Here is a 19932-nt window from a genome sequence, read left to right on the forward strand (position 1 = left end):
CTAAGAGAGATGCAAATCAAAACAACTATGAGATATCATCTCACTCCAGTAAGAACAGCAAAATTTAACAGAGCAGCAAACATCAAATGCTGGCGAGGTTGTGGAGAACCTGGATCCTTTATTCACAGTTGGCGGGAGTGTAAAATGGTGAAACCACTATGAAAGGCAGTATGGCACTTTCTCAAAGAGTTGCAAATAGAAAATACCATTTGACCCAGAAATTCCACTCCTGAGAATAAACCCCAAAGAAACCCTAATCGACACCCAAGCAGATATATATGCACACCTATGTTATTGCAGCTTTGTTCACAATAACAAAAAGTTGGAAATAACCTAAGTGTCCATCAACAAATGAATGGATAGAGAAGCAATGGTATATTCACACAATGTAATACTATGCTGCATTGAAAAACAAGGAAATCATGAAATATTATACAAAATGGGTGACCCTGGAGGACATTATGCTGAGTGAAATATCTGTCATAAAAGGACCAATACTGCATAGTGCAACTCTGTAAAACGGGACTGACATCAGGATTTGGGGGAAACTGAGAAAGATGGGATAAATAATGTTTACTGCACTGAAACAAATGAGGGAGAGAACTGTTTAAAAGGGATATATGATTAGGTATTATTGTCACGACAGGAGTCCAGACCGAAGGCTGCAAAGTGGAGAGGACTTGGGGGGACGAAGTGTGTAACAATGAAAAAATTTTTCTTTTACTTTTCAAAGAGAAGAGCTAACTGGGGGGTGGGATGGACAGGGAGAAAAGTGCAGCAATGAATGAATGGAAATCTGAAGTCTCTATAAATTTTCATTAAAATTAAAAATTAATAAAAAGAGAAAAAAGTGAACTGGGAGAGGGGGAGGAGAGGGAGTAAAATGTGTAACAATGAATGAATGAAAATCTAACTTCTCTTCAAATGTTTGTTAAAATTATAATTAAAAGAAAATTTTGGGAGGGAGGGCTGGGTGGGGAGAGAAGTGCAGCAATGAATGAATGGAAATCCAAAATCTCTTAAATGTTCATTAAAATTATTTTTTAAAAAATTTTATTTTAAAACAGAAAGATGATATATACAGGTGGCAAGCACATGAAAAGACATTCAACTCCATTAACTATTAGGGAAATATAAGTTGCAAACCCACAAAGGGTAACACTATTTATACCTATCAGAATGGTTAGCAAAAAGTAATGCCAATATTAGATGCTGAAGAAAACATGGCTTGCTCATACAGTGCCAACAAGAATCTACAACAGTGCAATGCTCTGGGCAAGTCTAGAACTTTCTCTTCAAATTGACTGTATACCTACCACACAATCCAGGATATGTACTCCCCAGGCATTCCTAACAAAATCATTTAGGTTCACACAGAAAGCTGTTGCAATAAATGTTTACAGCAGATTGATTCTCACCAGAATTATGTTTAAAAACACAAATCAAACAAATCAACTAATCAGATGTGTCCCATCAATGCTTAAATAACTAATCTACAAAAAGCTAAACCATGGAATACAACTCAGCAATAAGAGATTAACTATTTATATATACTATATACATGAATCTACAGATAATACTGAGTGGAAAAGCAATCCAAAAAGTTGCATAGTACGATTCCATTCAGATAGCAGTGTTAAAATGATGAAATTCTAGAAATGGAGAATTATTTCAGAGTCAGAAAGGAGCTGAAGAAGGAGACAATTAAAAGTAGTTCTAAAAAAAAAAAAAGTAGTTCTAAACAGCCACGTGAGCGACTCTACAGTGACAGAAATATTGTCTTGACATCAGTATCTTGGGTGTGATATAACAACATACTACCAATGGGGTAAACAAAGTAAACGCAACATAGGATCACTAGGAGGCTTCTTACGTTATGCCAATCTATGATCATCTCAAAATCGATTAAAAATACAAATGTGCAACATAGTCACACAGATATAATGAGGAAGATGGAGGAAAGGGAGAATTCTTGGAGAAAGCAAAGACTCAGGAGGTATGGAGGAAGAGCCTGGCCATGGGGGAAAGAGACCAGGCAGTATCAAAACTCTGGATTTTTGAAAGGTACTCTGCCCAGAAACAAGGGTCAGCTGCAGTTCCCAGGAAGTTTTATTTAAAAAATGCATAATGAAAAGGGAAATCTTGCCTAAAATTTCCAGGAACAGCACTGGGAAGAATCCAGAGTGTGTGAGAGGGAAGAAGTGGAAGGCAATGCAGAACTCAGCATGGTCTGGAGATTCTAGCACAGCCAGAAACCAATGGCACTGGAGGTGGGAGAATGGAGTGGTGGCTGGTGAGCAGATATGGAGATGAGAAAAGTTCTTCAGAGCACAAAACGGATGGAAACAAAAATGGCAAACTTTCTGCCAGACAAGAACTTTTTGGTTAATGATTAAAATGAAGGGAAAAACATATATCAAAACAACAAAGCCTCAAAACACTTGACAGAAACTGAGTCAACTTTCCCCAAACTGCATGCTAGAAAAGTTGAACTTTCTAGTCAAATCACATCTTCTACTCCGGACAGGTGAAAGGCTCATTGTTTTCATACCTCCTACTGTTAGCATTCGAAGTCGTTCCTTGAAAACAGCAAGATCTGAGAGGCACAGTAGGGTGGCGTGGGTAAGTGCGAAAGGAAAAAGACAGTGGAGAGTTAGTTTTCAAAAAACAAAACTCAAAACCCAAACAACACTACACCATAAAAGCAGTAACAAGGAAGACACCTTCACACACACACACACAAAGGGAGAAGTGGTGACAGTTCACTGAATGAGGTGACTATGAGAACTACTATGGTAAACATGAGAACAGCTGGAAGGGGCTGAGTCAAAAGGTGAAAGAACGTGCTCATGGACACTGGGAAGGCATCAGGCTGTGCACTTTGAGGTCCCCTCATCTCTTATCATGATAAAGTGGCTGGCACAGGTCTTCTAAGAGGTCAAAAACATCCTACTAAACTACTTCACAATTAAACAACTAGAAAAAAAGAAAATGGAAAAGTCTGTTTTGTAGTAGTCATATTTCAGAACTGAAATAGGCAGTACACTACAAGTAAAAAAAAAAATTATCATAAAGAACGGAGGGAGGCTCCTTTGTCTCAAACATTTGCTGAATTTGACACAACTCCCTCAAAAGCCAGACTAGAATAGAAGGGTTTATTAGTGACAAATCACAGCTAGAGATGGACATACATTTCTAGCTATGCGTTTTACACCTACTTTTAAACCTATCATTGGCTTTCTATCATACCCAAAATGTTCCTAAACCTTCCTTAGTGGTGAAAATAAAGATGTTAGGATACATCAAATGGCTTGTTGTAACTCTTAAGGACTGTATGAAAGATGGCATCAGGAAAATTAATGGCCTGCTGGTACATGGGTGTCCTGGGTATGCAAACAAAGGAAAGTCCTCTAAAATTCCTGGAAAGAACTCAGAAAAGATCCAAGAAGCATGTAGGGTAGGCCTGCTTCCCCTGCTCCCAGTAGGGAATCTGGCTCTAAAAGAAGTTGGTTGAGTAACAAATCTCCTTACAACACAAAGCTCAAAGATCTAAAGCATGTGGCTCTAAGAAAATACTCAAATTGTTCACAAAAGTTTTGGTGTTTGGCTTACAGTAGAGGTAAAGAAAAACAGAAAGTCTACTCTTGCCTGAAGAATAAAGATGACTGGTCCACTCCTGGAAAGGACCACAAAAGCTGGAGGCTTCAAGGAATTCCAACTGCACGATTTCTGTGAAAAATATACCTCAAAAAACCCTAGTAAGATGTTTACACTGTTCCTTATGGTGAATGTGCATATTTATCTTTTATCTGTATTTCAATGTTTTTTAAATAAAGGGACACAGAAGACACAAACCAAGAACAAAAAGGAGTGTAAAGACTAATAGAGGATACCTTGGCCAATACATGCAGAAAACACAGAGGTTTTCCAGCACCTGAGATAAAGGAGGTCAAGTATTGCCCAGGATATTAGTTACTGGATATCCACTAGGAAGGGTAAAGTCAAGAAAGACCGCAAATGTTCAACTTTTTTCTTCAGTTTTGGACCTTAGTCCTTTATATAGTGCCCATATCTGTCCAATGCCAATGATCCCTAGGCAAATGAACTGGCCTGGCTCGTCGGCCTCAGTCCTCCTGGAGTGTGGCTTCCTCCAGCATAGCACCCTGCACACAGCAGTCAGTATGTTATTCTCTACTGCTCCAAATTATGAACACTAAACATCAGCTCTGTTTTCATCTCAGTGGTCTCTGTAGCCAATGGAGCAGCAGTTGGCTGGGGTATCCTTGACATTCCACCCCCTCCTTTGCTGGCAGCTGACAGCAGAGAATAATGGAGGGAATAATAAGGCACGTAACTAAAATGCTTTCCTTCTGTTAGATTTTTTTACCTCCTTGCCACTTAAGTCTACTTCCTAAGACTGATATTAGGAATCTGGAAACTTGCTAGTGATGGATGAGAAGTATCATGCTTTCTTTATTTTTATTGCTTTGCCTTCTCCTTTATTATGCTTAAATATCACATTAAAGAAAATCTCAATCATTTTTATCACTGTGAGAAACCAGAAAGGATGGCATTGTAAAGTTGGAAATCTAATTCAAACACTGCATTTTAAAGATGGAGGAAAAAAGAGTTAATGGAACTTTGTCCAAATCATGAAGTTAATCAATGACAGCTCCATGTTGGAAACAAGATCAGCTTCAAATTCAATGATCCTCTCAACTTAAGCAAGGAAGGAATAACAAGTATGAACTATAAGCCATAAGGTGAAATGATGTATCATTCCAGTCAAATTTGCAAATCTAAGCGATGAGACTATAAATGACAAGAATAAAACCCAAAGGATTCAGCACTGTCACGGTGACTATTCTTGTCAATAACCAACCTAATTTGGTATTTTGCAATACACACATAGTTAACCTGACAGCCTGTTCACTGTTCCTCTCTAGATCAGCCAAGCAAAACCTTAAAAGTGGTACTAGTGGTCTTCCTCAGCCCCCACCCACTGACTCTCACTTCTCACCTCTGGAGTCTAGGGTCCACAAATCTAGCTGTGGAACAGGTGTGATGGGAGAGGCACTTCAAAAGGTGCTCTCAACTCCCTCCTCGTGAGAAATAGGACCTACAACATAATCCCACATAAATTCTGTGGCTTTATTACCAATGGAACACTTCAGAAAAAAATCATTTCCCCAGTTCTTGTATAAGCACTTGTACTATTCTGAACATAATCCATGCTCAATTGAGCACCTTTCCTAAAATTAATTAAAAATTTTGAAAATAAAAATAATCACTAACCCTACATCTTTAAAGGGAGCTCTGGTGGCTTCTTGGCAAGGAGTTGTACTGCCAACCCAAAGGCATGTAGTTCAAATCTACCAGCTGCTCCCTGAGATAAAGAAGGGAATCTTCTCCTGTGTGACTTACTGCCTCTGAAAATCCACTGGAGGGTCAGCTCCAACTTAATCGTACATAACAACAACCACCATCTTTAAAATACATTCTGTATTATTTATCAGACAATCTTGCTTGTACTCTAAATTCCAAGTATGGTTTGTTGTTGTTATGTGCCGTCGAGTCGCTTGCGACTCATAGCAACCCTATGTACAATAGCGACCCTATGTACAACAGCCCTAAACTCTACTCTGTCCGGTGCCAATCGCACTGTCTCTGACACTCCCATCCCGATTATCCTAGTCACTGAATCAATCCACCTCATAGAGGGCCTTCCTCTCCTGTGCTGTCCCTCCACCCTCCCAAGCATGATGTCCTTCTCCAAGGACTGGTCTCTCACAACATGTCCAAAGTATGTTAGACGGAGCCTCAGAATCCTTGCTTCCAAGGAGCCACCCAGGACAGGCATGTTCAAGGCTAGTCACGATGGTGACTAGCTCAGGAGTGATCAGCCATCCTTGTCTCCCCTCCAAGGGCGCAGACTCATGCTCTTCACCACTAAGGAGCAATAAAGCAGACAGCCCCCGGGCAGCATCCCTACCCATGTCCAGGACTCACAATGGCCTGAAGCCAAGGGTCCAGCTCCCCATGCTGGGAACCAGCCAACATTCAGCCGGGATCACTGCAGGTCCAGAAGACACTGTGAGGCATAGGCCCATGGCTGCTCAGGAGCAGAACAATGTTGGCCTGTGGGGAACTGCAGGGCACACAAGCACAGGCAGGGACAGTTTTGGGGCTGCACACAGTGTCAGAGGGAAGGGGATCAAAGGTCAGAGGGGAAAGTAGACCTTTTTACACTTTCCCAGAGTGCCTAACAATTAGTCTGATCTTATCCCACTCCCTAAGAGCGATCCTAATGCAGATGATTATCAGTATTTGTTAGCATGCAGGATGCTTTTGGTATATATCTTGACCACCTCAAAATTAGTCATTACCAACTTTTCTTCAGAACAAGTTAGCAGAGCAGTAACTCAGTGCAGTGAGAGCTCGAGCGGCCTATGCATCAGCACTGGAGAAGTGAGACAAGAAGAGATCAAGCAGCTGCGGTACAGAGCCGTCTCTGCTCCACAGAGGCCTCAGGCCTCCTCGCAAGGTGTGGGAACACTTCCCAAGTTTCCTCAGTGTGATCACAATGCAAGAGTCAGAGGGGCCAAACAACACGACCTGCTCTTGATCAAGACCTGTATAGGACACAACTAACCTCACCCCAGTGAGGACTCCCACACTTCACGTTGCAAAGGTGTGTGAACAGCTTCTGAGCAGAAACTCCTGTTCCAAGAACCCCTGACTGGCCTCTTAACTAAGAGCCAGGCTGCAACTGGACAGATGCAGAGCAATGAACTAAGGAGGGGGGGGGGGGGGGGGGCTGAAGAACCTGATGCAGCACCTGTCCCTGCGGCCCCAAGTAGCCATTCCTCCCCATCCCCACAACCTTTTCTATCTAAAATTTTCTTTCTCAGTTTTGAGACTTAGATAATTGAGCTAATACAATCTAGCTGAAAATGTAGAACAAAAATACCTTACCCCAAATACCTTTAGAGACAACCCAACTCTATCACCTATTAATGTCAAGTGATCAGAACAAAGGAAACTTAAGAGTGTTTCCCTGCTTTGTGTGAACAGCCTAGATGTGATAAGCTGTGCAGAGAGGAGCTCAAGCCACGCAGCACTGACTGCTGCTGGAACCCTCACCAAGTTTGTCTGTGGATGAGATAATGTCAGCTGGTACGGAGGAGTCCAGGTCAGCATCCAAAATTCCCAGGGGGTCCAGCTGTGCTACATGGTGCCCTCGTATCTATGGATGGGCCAACAATGGAGAGGGAAGGACACACAAAAGGACAGGAGGGGAAAAAAAGAGGGAAGGGGTAAAAAAAAGTAAAATTACATTAAAATTAGCATTTGCAGATTAATTCTCACCCACGTTTGAAGAAACAGTTACTGGAGCATCATCAAAATTTACACAACTAATTCCGAGAGGATCAAGTTTTGCAATGTGATGACCCCTGACCTGGAAGCAATAATACAAAGCAGTCATTAAACATATTCAGTGAGGTATGGAAAGGGCTAACAAAGTTACATTTCATACAACCCTTTCCCAGAAAGGACCATCAGCACCAACAACCCCCATAACAAAATTTGATTTTTACAAAGTCTTAGGATGGTTTCTTTTAAAATGCGCAGTATACAGAAATGCACTTCTGTTAATTTAAAGAAAGGAGGGAGATATCAGATTTTAATAAACTCTGGTAGTCTAAAAGGATCTGTATCTTGGTATTCAGTTTCTCTCCAGAGTTTCCCAGAATAAGTGGAAATGAGGAGCACTAGAGAATTCTTATTCCAGTGTAAATTCTAACAGCTTGGAACATAATAATCTCCTGGAGAAGGACATTGATCACTTAGATGCTGGCCTTAACTGGGAAGAAGCTGGGGCAGGTAACTGCATATTTTCCTTAGAGGAAAGCATGTGCATCAGTCTGAACAAACGATGACTCAAATCCTGGTCACTGTCAGCACAGTCACTAAACAGGACAGCAGCCCAATACAAATTTAGATAATGTGATCTCCACTGTTTCTAAAAATCAGATAAAAAAAAAACAAACCTCCTTCAAATCCTAAGTTTCTTTAAGTCCTGGCAGTTTATCCACATTATCTTGCTAGCAGTTTGAAAAGGGGAGATGTTGATGGTTCACCAAAAGATGCACTGCATGGAAGTGCTAGCCACCAAAATCTCGGTGTTGTGTACCTGGAGAGGTTCCAGCTGTGATGTATTTACAACACTCTCCTTTCTAAGGAAAAGTACAGAAAAAGCACACTCTTGCTCTCAGGAGAGACCCTTGTTTGGCAAAGGATGCTAGGATGGACCAGGATGGACCAGGAACTATTACTATACTTGTACCATCTTAACATGTGGTTCCACTTTCAAGAGAGAAAGGCCTGTGATAGCAAGACTATAAAGAAAAAGGCCCACTCCCCACCTCCAGGGAACAGACAGGGGTCACAGAGAAGTGGAGATTTGGTGAGATGGCTCCATTTGTTCATAGTTGATTTTGGCCTGCAACTATAGAAGGAGCAGCAGCAAGTCAAGGAGTTCTAGGATGTACAGGACAGAATGCCTGGATCTGCTGCTAACTATGCACAGATAAATCTGTAATAAGGGTCAGGTCCAGAATTCCTGGTTATTTCCCACACTACCAAGTAAAAATTCTGGGAGAGGCTGGGCTCTTAACACTTTGAGAAAGCACTCCAAGTCCACTGGGTTTAGGCTGGCCACTGATCAGCTCATTAGCTCCCCAAACACCTCAATCACTCTCTGACAATCACCTAACCTTGGCCGTCTTCCTCTCCCTACTTGAAAGGAAGTATTTCTTTCTTCAAACGTCACAGGTTTATTTTCTTGGACTATTTGGTTGCTGTAATTATGTACCACTGAGGTGGAACTGACTCGTAGCTGACCATTCACTGGGTTTTTAGAGGCTGTAAATTGTGCAGGAGGAGACTGCCCATCTTTATCCTGCAAAGCGGCTAATAGATTCAAACCCTTTTGGGTTGGGAGTGCAACTCTTTACCTACCTACTTGGCTACCAGAACTCCCTGTTTGACTATTAAGAAATGAAAATGTGCAGTTACTAACCGCACAGAAACATCCACCTTTGGGCAGCCTGGCCAGAACATGACTACTTAGTTCTGGAGGACAGCATTTTAGCCAGGTGCTTCTCTCCTTGATAAGAAAATACTATGACTTCTGCTCAAACTGCTTTCTTGCTAACTTACAAAAACACAGAAGCTATTTACATGGCAGGCACTGCTAACTCAGATTTACTTTATCAGTCAGAATGACCGATTTAATGTAGATATTAATGTCATATTTAATGTACAGAAAGGCTACACTGACAACAGAATGTAAAATTATTGCATGCTCTCTCATTTGGGGCAAGTTCACATTTGTCTTACCTGATAAGCCCTGATGAGGGACTGCACAGCCAAGTGGTCTTCCACAAGCTTGTCGACATTGGGCTGAGCTTCCACCAGCGACTGTGCTCGGGTGACGGTGGAAAAGGATCCTCGGCTCAGCGGAAGGGGGCTTTGGTAGGCAGTGCCTGGAGGGGCTCCAGCATTGGTGTTTCGGAAAAATATGTCCCATGACTAAAGACAAATAAGACACCCAACTATTAGCTCACTATCCTCCAAAGTTGAAAGACTCATTGCCTAACTGTGATAAGCTGGAGGTAGTCTCCCCCAGTGACGGCATGGCTGCTTGTAACTAAGTACCGTAAGGTTGCTGAGGTCCATATCTTGTCCACCTCCTACTTGAGGGGCATCCCTCAAAGTCTGAGTCCTCCGCTCCTTCCTCTTTCAGAATTCATCATTTGAGACCCAACCATATCTATGCCCAGTGACCCAGTACCAAAACACAAGGTATCACCATCCAGCTGTCCCTCTACTCAACACATGCTGAGGGTCAAGCTTCTCCACATCACTCCCATATCTGCCAGACTATTACCTCCCTGCCACACCAACTCCAAGGGAGTCTGCGTGACAAAATCACCCGATTGAGGTGAAAACTTCAAGGAAGTCAGCCTCTCGGAACGTGTGCTTTCTCCATGATTGTTCTTGGTCTTTCTGTAATTTCTCTTCTATTGCCTCTTTGTGTTTTCTATGTGGGACAGGGAAAAAAGGCTGTGTTCTTTACACAAAGTGTTCCTACTAAAAGTTTGTTAGGTGTTCCCAGAAAGAACTAAATGGAGGTGACAACTTTGATACGCAAACATTACCTCAGGTTATTTTAGCATTACTAAAACTTCTCAAGAATAATATGATTTTAAGGGAATTCATGGGTGCATTATAACAAAAAGAATTAATGGTGGAAATCCTAGAGATGACCACTCCAGAGACTCCTAGATTTCTAGGGCTTCTAAGAACTCCTTCAAAGGAAAAACTCAAACCCTTGCCCCCCACCGTGAGAATACCAGGTGGAAGAATTGTTTATCTGTTAGGTAATGGTTGTTTGTGGCAGCCCCCTATTGGGAGAGGCCCTTACAGAATTCCAGAGCCTACAGATAAAACTCTTCCATATACTGGAAAATATGATGAATTTAATGCAAAACACCCTGATGGTTTTTGGGATATGTTTTTCAAAAGGTTTGAAAGTGACCAGAGGGAAGATGTTATGAAAGGTACAAGTGGTAAAATAAATCATGAAACATGAGATTGGAATGATGAATTTAGGCGATATTATGACCCAAAACATCTTTTTTATAAACCAAAACCCCCTTACTGAGATAGTGATCACCCCTGGAATAATGGAAAGTGTAAAAGTGTTGTCTTTTGAATGGAAATAAATAATATTGTAAATTTAGCTAAAAACGTAAAATATATCAGCTTAAATTAAAAATGTAACTTTTTTACTTTGTAACTTTGCTATCAAACAAGTTGAAGAACAGGTTTAAAAACAGGTTTAAAAAGAAAATGTTTAAGGAAAAAGCCATTGTCTACCAGGCTCTCCAATTACCAAGGAACCATGACCATTAAGAATAAAGAATAGCCTTTCATGCTCTTCAAGGAACCATGACCATAAAAAATAGCTGTGTGTAAGAAAATAATGTAAACTTTATTCTTACTCTTGTTGTTTTTCTGGCTGTTGATTAAGCCTCTAATTGTAAAAATGGAATATAAATGTATCATGTTAAATGCAATAAGCAAGGGAAGAAAGAAGGGGAATTAGAATGACTCAGAATTAAAATCATCAAGATCACTTGACTGTTTGCCTTGTGTTCTTTCATCGTCCCTTCGCCGAACTTCTACCCACCTTCGTGTTCCCTCTTCGAGACCCTAGACCTCAGGCTTATAAGCCCCTCCCGAATGGAGCAGCCCACAGCAGTTCCTCCCAGAGCTGAAGGACAGGCAGAAAGAAGATGGAACTCCGTTGCTTGATCTGTTTACCCACTCTTCTATCATCTGGAGAGTATAGAGCTGTTGGCCCTCCTCCACCTACAGGTCTGAGGCAAAAGCAGACTTTGCAAACCTTTGTGCTGCAAGTCTCCCTGCAACACAAGTGCTGGATACAGACAGAGGGCTTTCCATCTCTCTAAAGGCTACCAGAGACTCAGCCCAAACTTTCAGAGCCTTCCAGGACCCCAGGCATCAGTCCGGCCACCTGTCCAGGCTGCCTCACTTTCTGGAATGAACTGGTACTTGTAAGAGACAGCTCAAGCTGCTCACAACAGGGATAATCTTCTCCATATTTCACAGATGTCATTTAGTAGTGCTCATGTGAAATGTGTACAGAGAGCAAGACAGTCGTTTAAACAAAACAAGGAGATGCTGCAAGGTTTAAAATCAGGAAACGTGTACATCAAAGTTGTATCCTTTTTCCATACAGAAATCTGTATGCTGAGCTAGTAATTGGAGAAGCTGGACAAGAAGAGCACAGCATCAGGATTGGAGAAAAACTCATCAACAACCTGGGATATGCAGCTGACACAATCTGGCAGGCTTCAAAGTACTTATAAAACTAAAAAAAAAAATCTTTACAAATAGACAAACTAGATCATAAAAAAGATGACTGCACGGAAGCAGCAATTAAGTAGGAAGATAACATACTGCATTAGCAATGTCTGTAGCAAAAGGCTTTAAGTGTCAAAAAAACAAAGCCACTTTGAAAACTCAAGTCTTTCTGACCAATCCACGACTAGTTTTGTTTTGATTTTTTTAACGCAAACATATACCATCGAACTGGATCCAACTGGCACAGGAGGAATGTGCCCCTCCTTCTCCAGCGGAGCATCTAGTGGACTTGAGACTGGAGCACAACTTCTTGCCACTAGGCGCCCAGAATTGCTCATGACTAGTATTTTTAACCACCACTTATGGATGCAAAAGCTGGGTGAATAAGGAAAATGAAAGAAAAACTGATCCCTCTGAATTGCAGTGTTGACAAAAAATATTGAATGTACCTGTCAGAAGAATGAACAAAACTGTCTAGTCAGAACATTCTTCAAAAGGGAGGATCACATTATTTGGAGATATTATCAAGACAGACCTGTCGCTGAAGAAAGAATTCATACTTAATAAAGCGGTAAGAGGAAAAAGGAAAAATTTCCACACAACAGACTGTTAAGGGTGGTTGTAACAAAGACTCAAAGAAACGACTGTGAGGTGGCATAGGATTGGCCAGGGCCACGCTCTTTCACAAAAGGCCAATGGGAGTCAGAGCCAAGGAAAAGGTATCCAACAATAAAATGAGCACAGAACAGCTTATCTCATACAAAGGTGTGAAGATTTTATATTTAAGACATCAGAGATAGAAAGAATGAATAAAAAAAAATCAGGGGGCCTATTGAAAAATTTTAATGTTAAAAAGAATCATTAAAACACCGTTTTTATTCAGACTATACACATGGATTTTACCTGACGGTATGCACAGGAATCAGACCGATTACATCTGTGAAAGGAATCTCTGGAGAAGTTCAATATCAGCAGTGAAAACTAGGCTAGATGCTGAATGAGGAACAGACCACCAACTACTAATACGCAAGTTCAAACTAAAGCTAAAAAAGGTTAAATCAAATCCACAAGAGCGAAAATTTGACCTTGAGTTTATTACACCTAATTTCTTTCTTTTTTTCCTAATTAACTTTTTTCACTTTTAACATTTTCAACAAGTTTATTCACAAAATTCGAATGTATTGTTTTCAAGAACAAATTCTTTCAATTTCCCTCATACCACCACCCAACAAACTGTACAACACCATGATTAATTACCCCCGCCCCCTCACATCCTCATCCCTCTGCTTTCAACCTCTCCCACCCCACTTGATTCCTTGGACTTATTCTACAATAATGGTTTTACACAATATTTATCCTTGTAGGACTGAGTTTACTCAGCATAATGCTCTCCAGCCCTTCCCAAGTTAAGTGAAATTTTACAAATCATTTTTTAAAAATCATTGCTCCTGCATGCTTCATTGTAGTCCATTATGTGAATGTATCATAATTTCTCAATCCATTTGTTTGTGGTTGGACTGTTTCCATGTTCTTGAAATGAATAATGCTGCTATGAGCATTGGTGTACAAATCTCCGTTTGTGCTTCAGTTCTCATTTTCTTGAAGCATATTCCAAGTAGTGGAATAGCTGGATCATATGAAATTTCTACGTTCAGCTTTTTGAAGCACCAAACTGCCTTCCACAATGGTTGTACCATTTTACAATCCCACCAACAATGTGTAAGAGTTCCTTTCTCGCCACATCCTCTCCAACAGTTATTATTTGCTGCCCTGTTAAACTTTGCCACTATTGCTGGAGTGAGATGGTACCTCATTGTGTTTTTGATTTTTATCTCTCTTATTGCCAGTGATTTTGGGCATTTCTTCATGTGTTTGTTTGCCATTCGAATATTTTCCTCTGTAAAAATTCTCTCCATGTCTTTTGCCCATTTTGTAATTGGGTTATCAGTCTTTTTCTTGTGAAGGCCCAGGAATATACTATACACTTTTGTTATAAGATTCTTTTTGTTGTTGTTGTTATAAGATTCTTAAATCCAGGGGAGCTCTGGTGGCCTAGTGACAAGGAACTGCAACTACAATCCCAGAAGCGCACGGTTCGAACCCACCAGATGCTCTGCCAGGGAAGGAGGGACAATCTCCTCCTGTACCAGTCAGATCTGATTTGATGGTACGCGCGCGCACACACACACACACACACACACACACACACACACACTGTGGAAGGTGGTATGGCACTTTCCCAAAAAGTTACAAACAGAAATACCATCTGACCAGCAATTCCACTACTGGGAATATACCCTAAAGAGACCGTAACTGACAATCAAGCAGATATATGCACACCCATGTTTATTGCAGCTTTGTTCACAATAGCAAGGAGTTGGAAACAACCTAAGTGCCCAAGAACAAATGAATGGATAGAGAAGCAGTGGTATATTCGCACAATGGAATACTACGCTGCTTTGAAAAACAAGGAACTCATGCAGTATTATTCAAAATGGGTGACTCTGGAGGACATTATGCTGAGTGAAGTATCTCAGTCACAGAAGGACAAATATTGCATGGTGCCACTGTTGTAAAACAGGACTGACCTTGGGGATGGGGAGAGACTGAGAAAGACGGGTTCAATAATGTATACTGCACTGAAACAGATGAGGAAGAAAACTTTAAAAGGGATATGTGATTAAGTATTTCTGTCATGACAGGAGTCTAGAGAGAAGGCTACATGGTGGAGTGGACCTAGGGGAGGGTTTGTAAAACAATGAAAGATTCTGTCTTTTATTTTCCAAGAGGGTAGTGTACTGGGGGGAGGGTTAAGAGGGCAGAAAAGTGCAACAATGAATGATGAATGGAAATCCAAAGACTCAGTAAATTTTTACTGAAATAATAAATTTTTTAAAAAACACAAAAAAACCACAACAGCAAAAAAAGATTCTTAAATCCAACACCCATTCCTGATAAAGACACTCAGCAAATTGGAATAGAAGGGAATTTCCTCAACATAGTAAAAAGTATATATGCACTTAATGACAATAACATCATAGAGAGTGATCAGCTGGCCCAGTGGACTGAAAGTGATGCAACCAAGCTGAAGGTGGGTGATTTTTAATCTGCGGCCCTAGGGCCTATCTTTCATTGTTTTTGTTCAAACATTCCTCTAGGTTGTATAGCCCTGGTGTGTCCACTTGCTGTACAGCAGTAACTTGTAGTTGCTGTTAGGCTGAATACTGTGACACTGATGCGTCAAATGTGTTAATGGTTGGTTACCCAGGGTGGACAGTGTTGGGTGAAACTCCCCGATTAAAACAAGCTTGGAAGCAGGAGCAGAATCCAGTTCTGTAATAGCTTGCCTCCAGAAACCCTATGAACCTGGAGAGAGGATGACAGACACACAAATGTTGAGGACTCTCTTTCATAGCGTCGCTATGAGTTGCCTGCAACTCAACGGCACTTAACGACAACAACGACAATATATGCAAAACCAAGAGCCAACCTCACTCTCAATGGAGAAAGACTAAAATAATTTTCCTTGTAAACAGGGATCAGACAAGGATGCCGACTGTCACCACTTCTTTTCAATATTGTATTGGAAGTGCCTGCTAGGGCAATATGACAAAAGGAGGAAATAAAAGACATCCAAATCAACGACAGAGATGGTTAAAACTGTCACTATATGCAGACTGTATGATAGTGTACACAGAAAACCCCAAAGACTCAACAAAAAGAAACTGTTAAGAGTTAATAGGCCAATTTAGTAGTGTGGCAGGATATAAGATCAATATTCAAAAATCAATAGGATTGCTCTACAGTAACAAAGAAAACTCAGAGAAGGAAATCAAGACAACAATACCATTTACAACAGCCAACCTCAAATTGATATACTTGGGAGTGAAATTAACTAGAGATATAAAAGACCTATACAAAGAAAACTCCAGAGCATTTCTGCAAGACACAATAAAGGACCTAAAGAAATGGTAAAATGTGCCCTGTTCATGGATAGGAAGACTCAATATTGTGAAAATGACAATCCTACCAAAAGCAATTTACATGCTCAATTCAATCTTAATCCAGATACCAAATTCATTTTACAAGGAGATTAAAAGGGAAATTATCAAGTTTATTTGGAGAGGCAAGAGATCCCAAATAAGCAAAACACTTCTGAAAAACAAAAATGAGGTTGGAAGAGAGGCATAGCACTCCCTGACCTCAAAACCTACTACACAGCAGTAGTAACCAAAACAACATGGTACTGGTACAATGACAGGCACATGGACCAATGGAACAGAACTGAGAACCCTGCAATAGATCCACTTGGATTTCAAAACCAACTCAGGAATAGGTTTGAGGCCCTGAACAGTAATGAAGACCAGATGACCTACAGGAGGATATCAAGAATATCATCCAGGAAGAATGCAAAAGGCCATTATAAAGGCAGAAGAGGAAGAAAAGACCAAGACGGATGTCAGAAGAGACTGAATATTGCAATGGAGCACCAGGATACCAAAGCAAAGGGACAAAACCAAGAAGTTAAGGAGCTCAACTGAAGATTTCAAAGGGCAACAATGGAAGGCAACAAAATGTGCAAAGTACTGGAGTCAGAAAATCTAAAGAGCTGAACTCCCTCAGCATTTCTTAAGTTGTAGGAACTGAAGAACAAATTCAAGTCTAGAGCTGCAATACTTATGAATGGTACAGGCACAATATTAAATAATCCAAGTAGCACTAAAAGAAGATTGAAGGAGTATAAAGTCATTGTACCAAAAAGAATTTACTGACACAGAAAAATTTCATGAAACAACATATGATCAAGACTCTACGGTGGTGAAGGAGGAAATTCAAGCTGCTCTGAAGGAACTGGCAAAAAACAAGTCTTCAGAAATTGATGGCATACCAAAGGATATATTTCAGCAAAGAGATGGTCTCCTGGAGGTGCACAACAAGTTGTCCCAAGAAATCTACCTGGCAAACTGACTGGAAAAGATCCATGTTTATTCCTATCTCCCCCAAAAGGTGAAAAAACAGAATGTGGAAATTATCAAACAATATGACACACAAGCAAAATCATCAAGATCAGCCAAAAACAACTGGAACAGTACATTAGCAGAGAACTACAAGAATTAGAACTCGGTTTAGAAGAGACCGTGGCACTAGAAACATCGCCAATGTCAGATGGATATTGGCTGAAAGCAGTGCATACCAGAGGAATGTCTTATCTGTGTTTTATTTCCTATACAAAGACATTTGACTGTGTAGGACACAACAAATTGTGGCTAACCTCGAGAAGAATAGGAATCCATGAACTCTTGATCATGCTCATGCAAAATCTGTATTTGGACCAGAAGACAGTCGTCAGAACAAAGCAAGGAAACACGGCATGATTCAAAATTAGGAAAACAGAACTTGAGAAAATGAGAACGGAGGCAAAAAAGGAGATCTGTACACCAATGTTCATAGCAGCATTATTCACCATCGCAAGAACATGGGAACAGCCCAGATGTCTAACCACAAACAAATGGATGGAGAAATCATGGTACAATCACACAACGGAATACTATGTAGCACACAGGAGCAATGATTTTGTAAGTTATTACCTAACTTGGGAGGGACTGTAGAGTACTGGAGAGCATTATGCTGAGAGAACTTAGTGCCACAAGGATAAATATTGTATAAAACTATTGTTGTAGAATGAATATAAGGATCCAAGAGGGGTGGGAGAGGTTGGAAGTAGAGGAATGAGAGTGTGGAAGGGGAAGGGAGATTAATCATGGGGTTATACAATTTGATGGATGGGAGGGTGAGGGAAATTGAAAGAATTTGTTCTTGAAAACAGTGTATTCGGATTTTGTAAATAAACTAGTAGAGAATTTAAAAAAATTGAATAGGAAAAGAGTATGTCAGGGATGTGTCCTGTCTCCATACCTTTTCAATCTATATGCGGAACAGATCATTAGAGAGGCTAGACTTTGTGAGGAGGAGTGTGGCATCAGGATTGGAGGAAGACTCATCAACAACCTGCGTTAGGTAGGTGATACAACCCTGCTTGCTGAAATTGAGAACCTGAAGCATTTGCTGCAGAAGGTCAAGAACTGTAGTCTTCAATATGGACTGAAGCTTAACATCAAGGAAAAAAAAAGATTCTTACCACGAGGCCAACTGGCAGAACCACGATAGATGAAGAAGAGATTGAGGTTGTTAACAATTTCAACTTGCTCAGCTCCATCAGTCAGGAAACCAAAAGATGAATTGCAAAGAGGAAGTCTGGCGTCAGGGACTGCTACAAAATGCTGATGAGCAATGATGTCAATCTGGAGACTAAGGTGTGCATTTTCTTCGCAATTACATACTATGCCTAAGAGATCTGGACAATGACTAAGGAGGACAGAAGATGAATCGATGCCTTCAGGTTGTGGTGCAGGATGAGTACTGAACACATCATGGCCAGCCAAGAGAACAAACAGCCTTGCTGTTGTTGTTATGTGCCATCGAATCGCTGCAACTCATAGCAATTCTATGTACAATAGCCCTAAACCCTGCCCTATCCTGTGCCAATTTCATTGTCTCTGACACACCTACCCCCAATCCCAGTCACTGAATCAATCCATCTCATCAAGGATCTTCCTCTCCTGCACTGTCCCTCAACCCTCCCAAGCATGATGTCCTGCTCCAAGGACTGGTCCCTCCTTGCAACATGTTCAAAGTACGTCAGACAAAGCTTCAGAATCCTTGTCACCAAGGAGCAGCCTGGCTTTACCCTCTTCAGGGCAAACCTGTTCATTCTCTTAGCAGTCCATGGTATGTATATTCAGTACTCTTCTCCAACACCATAGCTCAAAGGCATCAATTCTCCTTCTATCATCCCTAGTCATTGTCCAGCTCTCTGATGCATTCCAAGTGATTGAAGAGACCATGTCCTGTACCAGGCGCACCTTAGTCTCCAGAATGACACTGTTGCTCTTCAATACTTTAGAGGTCTCTAACCGCAGACTTTCCCATCGCAATACGTCTTTTAATTTCCTGGCTGCAGGTGCCAAGAGTGTCGATTGTGGAGCCAAGCAAACTAAAGCTGTGAACAATCTCAATCTCTTCACCATCCATCATGATGCTGCCAATTGGCCCCAGTGGTGAGAATCTTTGTTTTATTGATATTGAGCCTCAATCCATACTGAAGGCTGCAGTCTCTGACCTTCCACAGCAAGCACTTCTGGTCCTCCTCAGTTTCAGCAGGGCTTGTCATCTGAGTAACGCAGATTGTTGATGAGTCTTCCTCCAATCCTGATGCCGTATTTCTCTTCATAGAGCCCTTATTCCTGGATAAACTGTTCTGCATACAGATTGAAAAGATAAAAAGATAGGACACATTCCTGGGCATACACCCTTCCCAATTTTGAACCATGCAGTGTTTCTTTGCTCTGTTCTGATGACTTTCTCCTGGTCCAAGTCTATGTTTTACATAAGCACAATGAAGTGTTCTGGGATTCCAATTCTTCTCAGAGTTAGCCACAGTTTGTTGTGATCCACACAGTCAAGTGCCTTTATATAATCAATGAAACACAGATAAGCATTCCTCTGGTACTCCCTGCTTTCAGCCAAGATCCATCTAACATTAACTACAATATCCCTAGTACCATGTTCCCTTTTTTTAAATATTTTAATTTATTTTTCATTTCCATGAACGTCTACAGAGATTTTGGAATTCCATAAATTCATTGTTGCACCCTTCTCCCCGCCCACCCCATCTCGCCCCTCCCCACCTCCTGTTTGCTCCTTTCCTTGAAAAGCAAAAGAAAAACTCCCTCATTGGTACACAATCCCCCCCACACCTCCCTCAATCCCACCAACCCCAAATATAATCCACTCTGCAACCCTCATTACATACTCCTACGATAAACATAGTGCCCTAAAATACAATACTTTTAAACTATTCTCTCCCCCATAGACTTCAATGCCGTAAACATATTTCATCCAGTTTTTCTCAGTCTT

At 41.0% G+C, this 19932-nt stretch overlaps 1 protein-coding gene across 1 annotated transcript in view; it reads right to left on the bottom strand.

Annotated features, from left to right (window-relative positions):
* The window catches only part of OGDH (oxoglutarate (alpha-ketoglutarate) dehydrogenase (lipoamide)), a 140153-nt gene that overhangs the window by 63689 nt on the left and 56532 nt on the right, over positions 1–19932 (bottom strand). The window contains exons 2-4 of the mRNA XM_006892168.1: positions 9403–9594; positions 7369–7459; positions 2552–2596 (exon numbers count right to left, since the gene is read on the bottom strand). Of these exons, the coding sequence (XP_006892230.1) occupies positions 2552–2596; positions 7369–7459; positions 9403–9594 (328 nt within the window). The remainder of the gene's footprint in view (positions 1–2551; positions 2597–7368; positions 7460–9402; positions 9595–19932) is intronic.

The sequence above is a fragment of the Elephantulus edwardii genome, unplaced genomic scaffold, assembly GCF_000299155.1.
Source record: "Elephantulus edwardii isolate Elephantulus edwardi_28Jun2011 unplaced genomic scaffold, EleEdw1.0 scaffold00111, whole genome shotgun sequence".
Taxonomy (NCBI): Eukaryota; Metazoa; Chordata; class Mammalia; order Macroscelidea; family Macroscelididae; genus Elephantulus; species Elephantulus edwardii.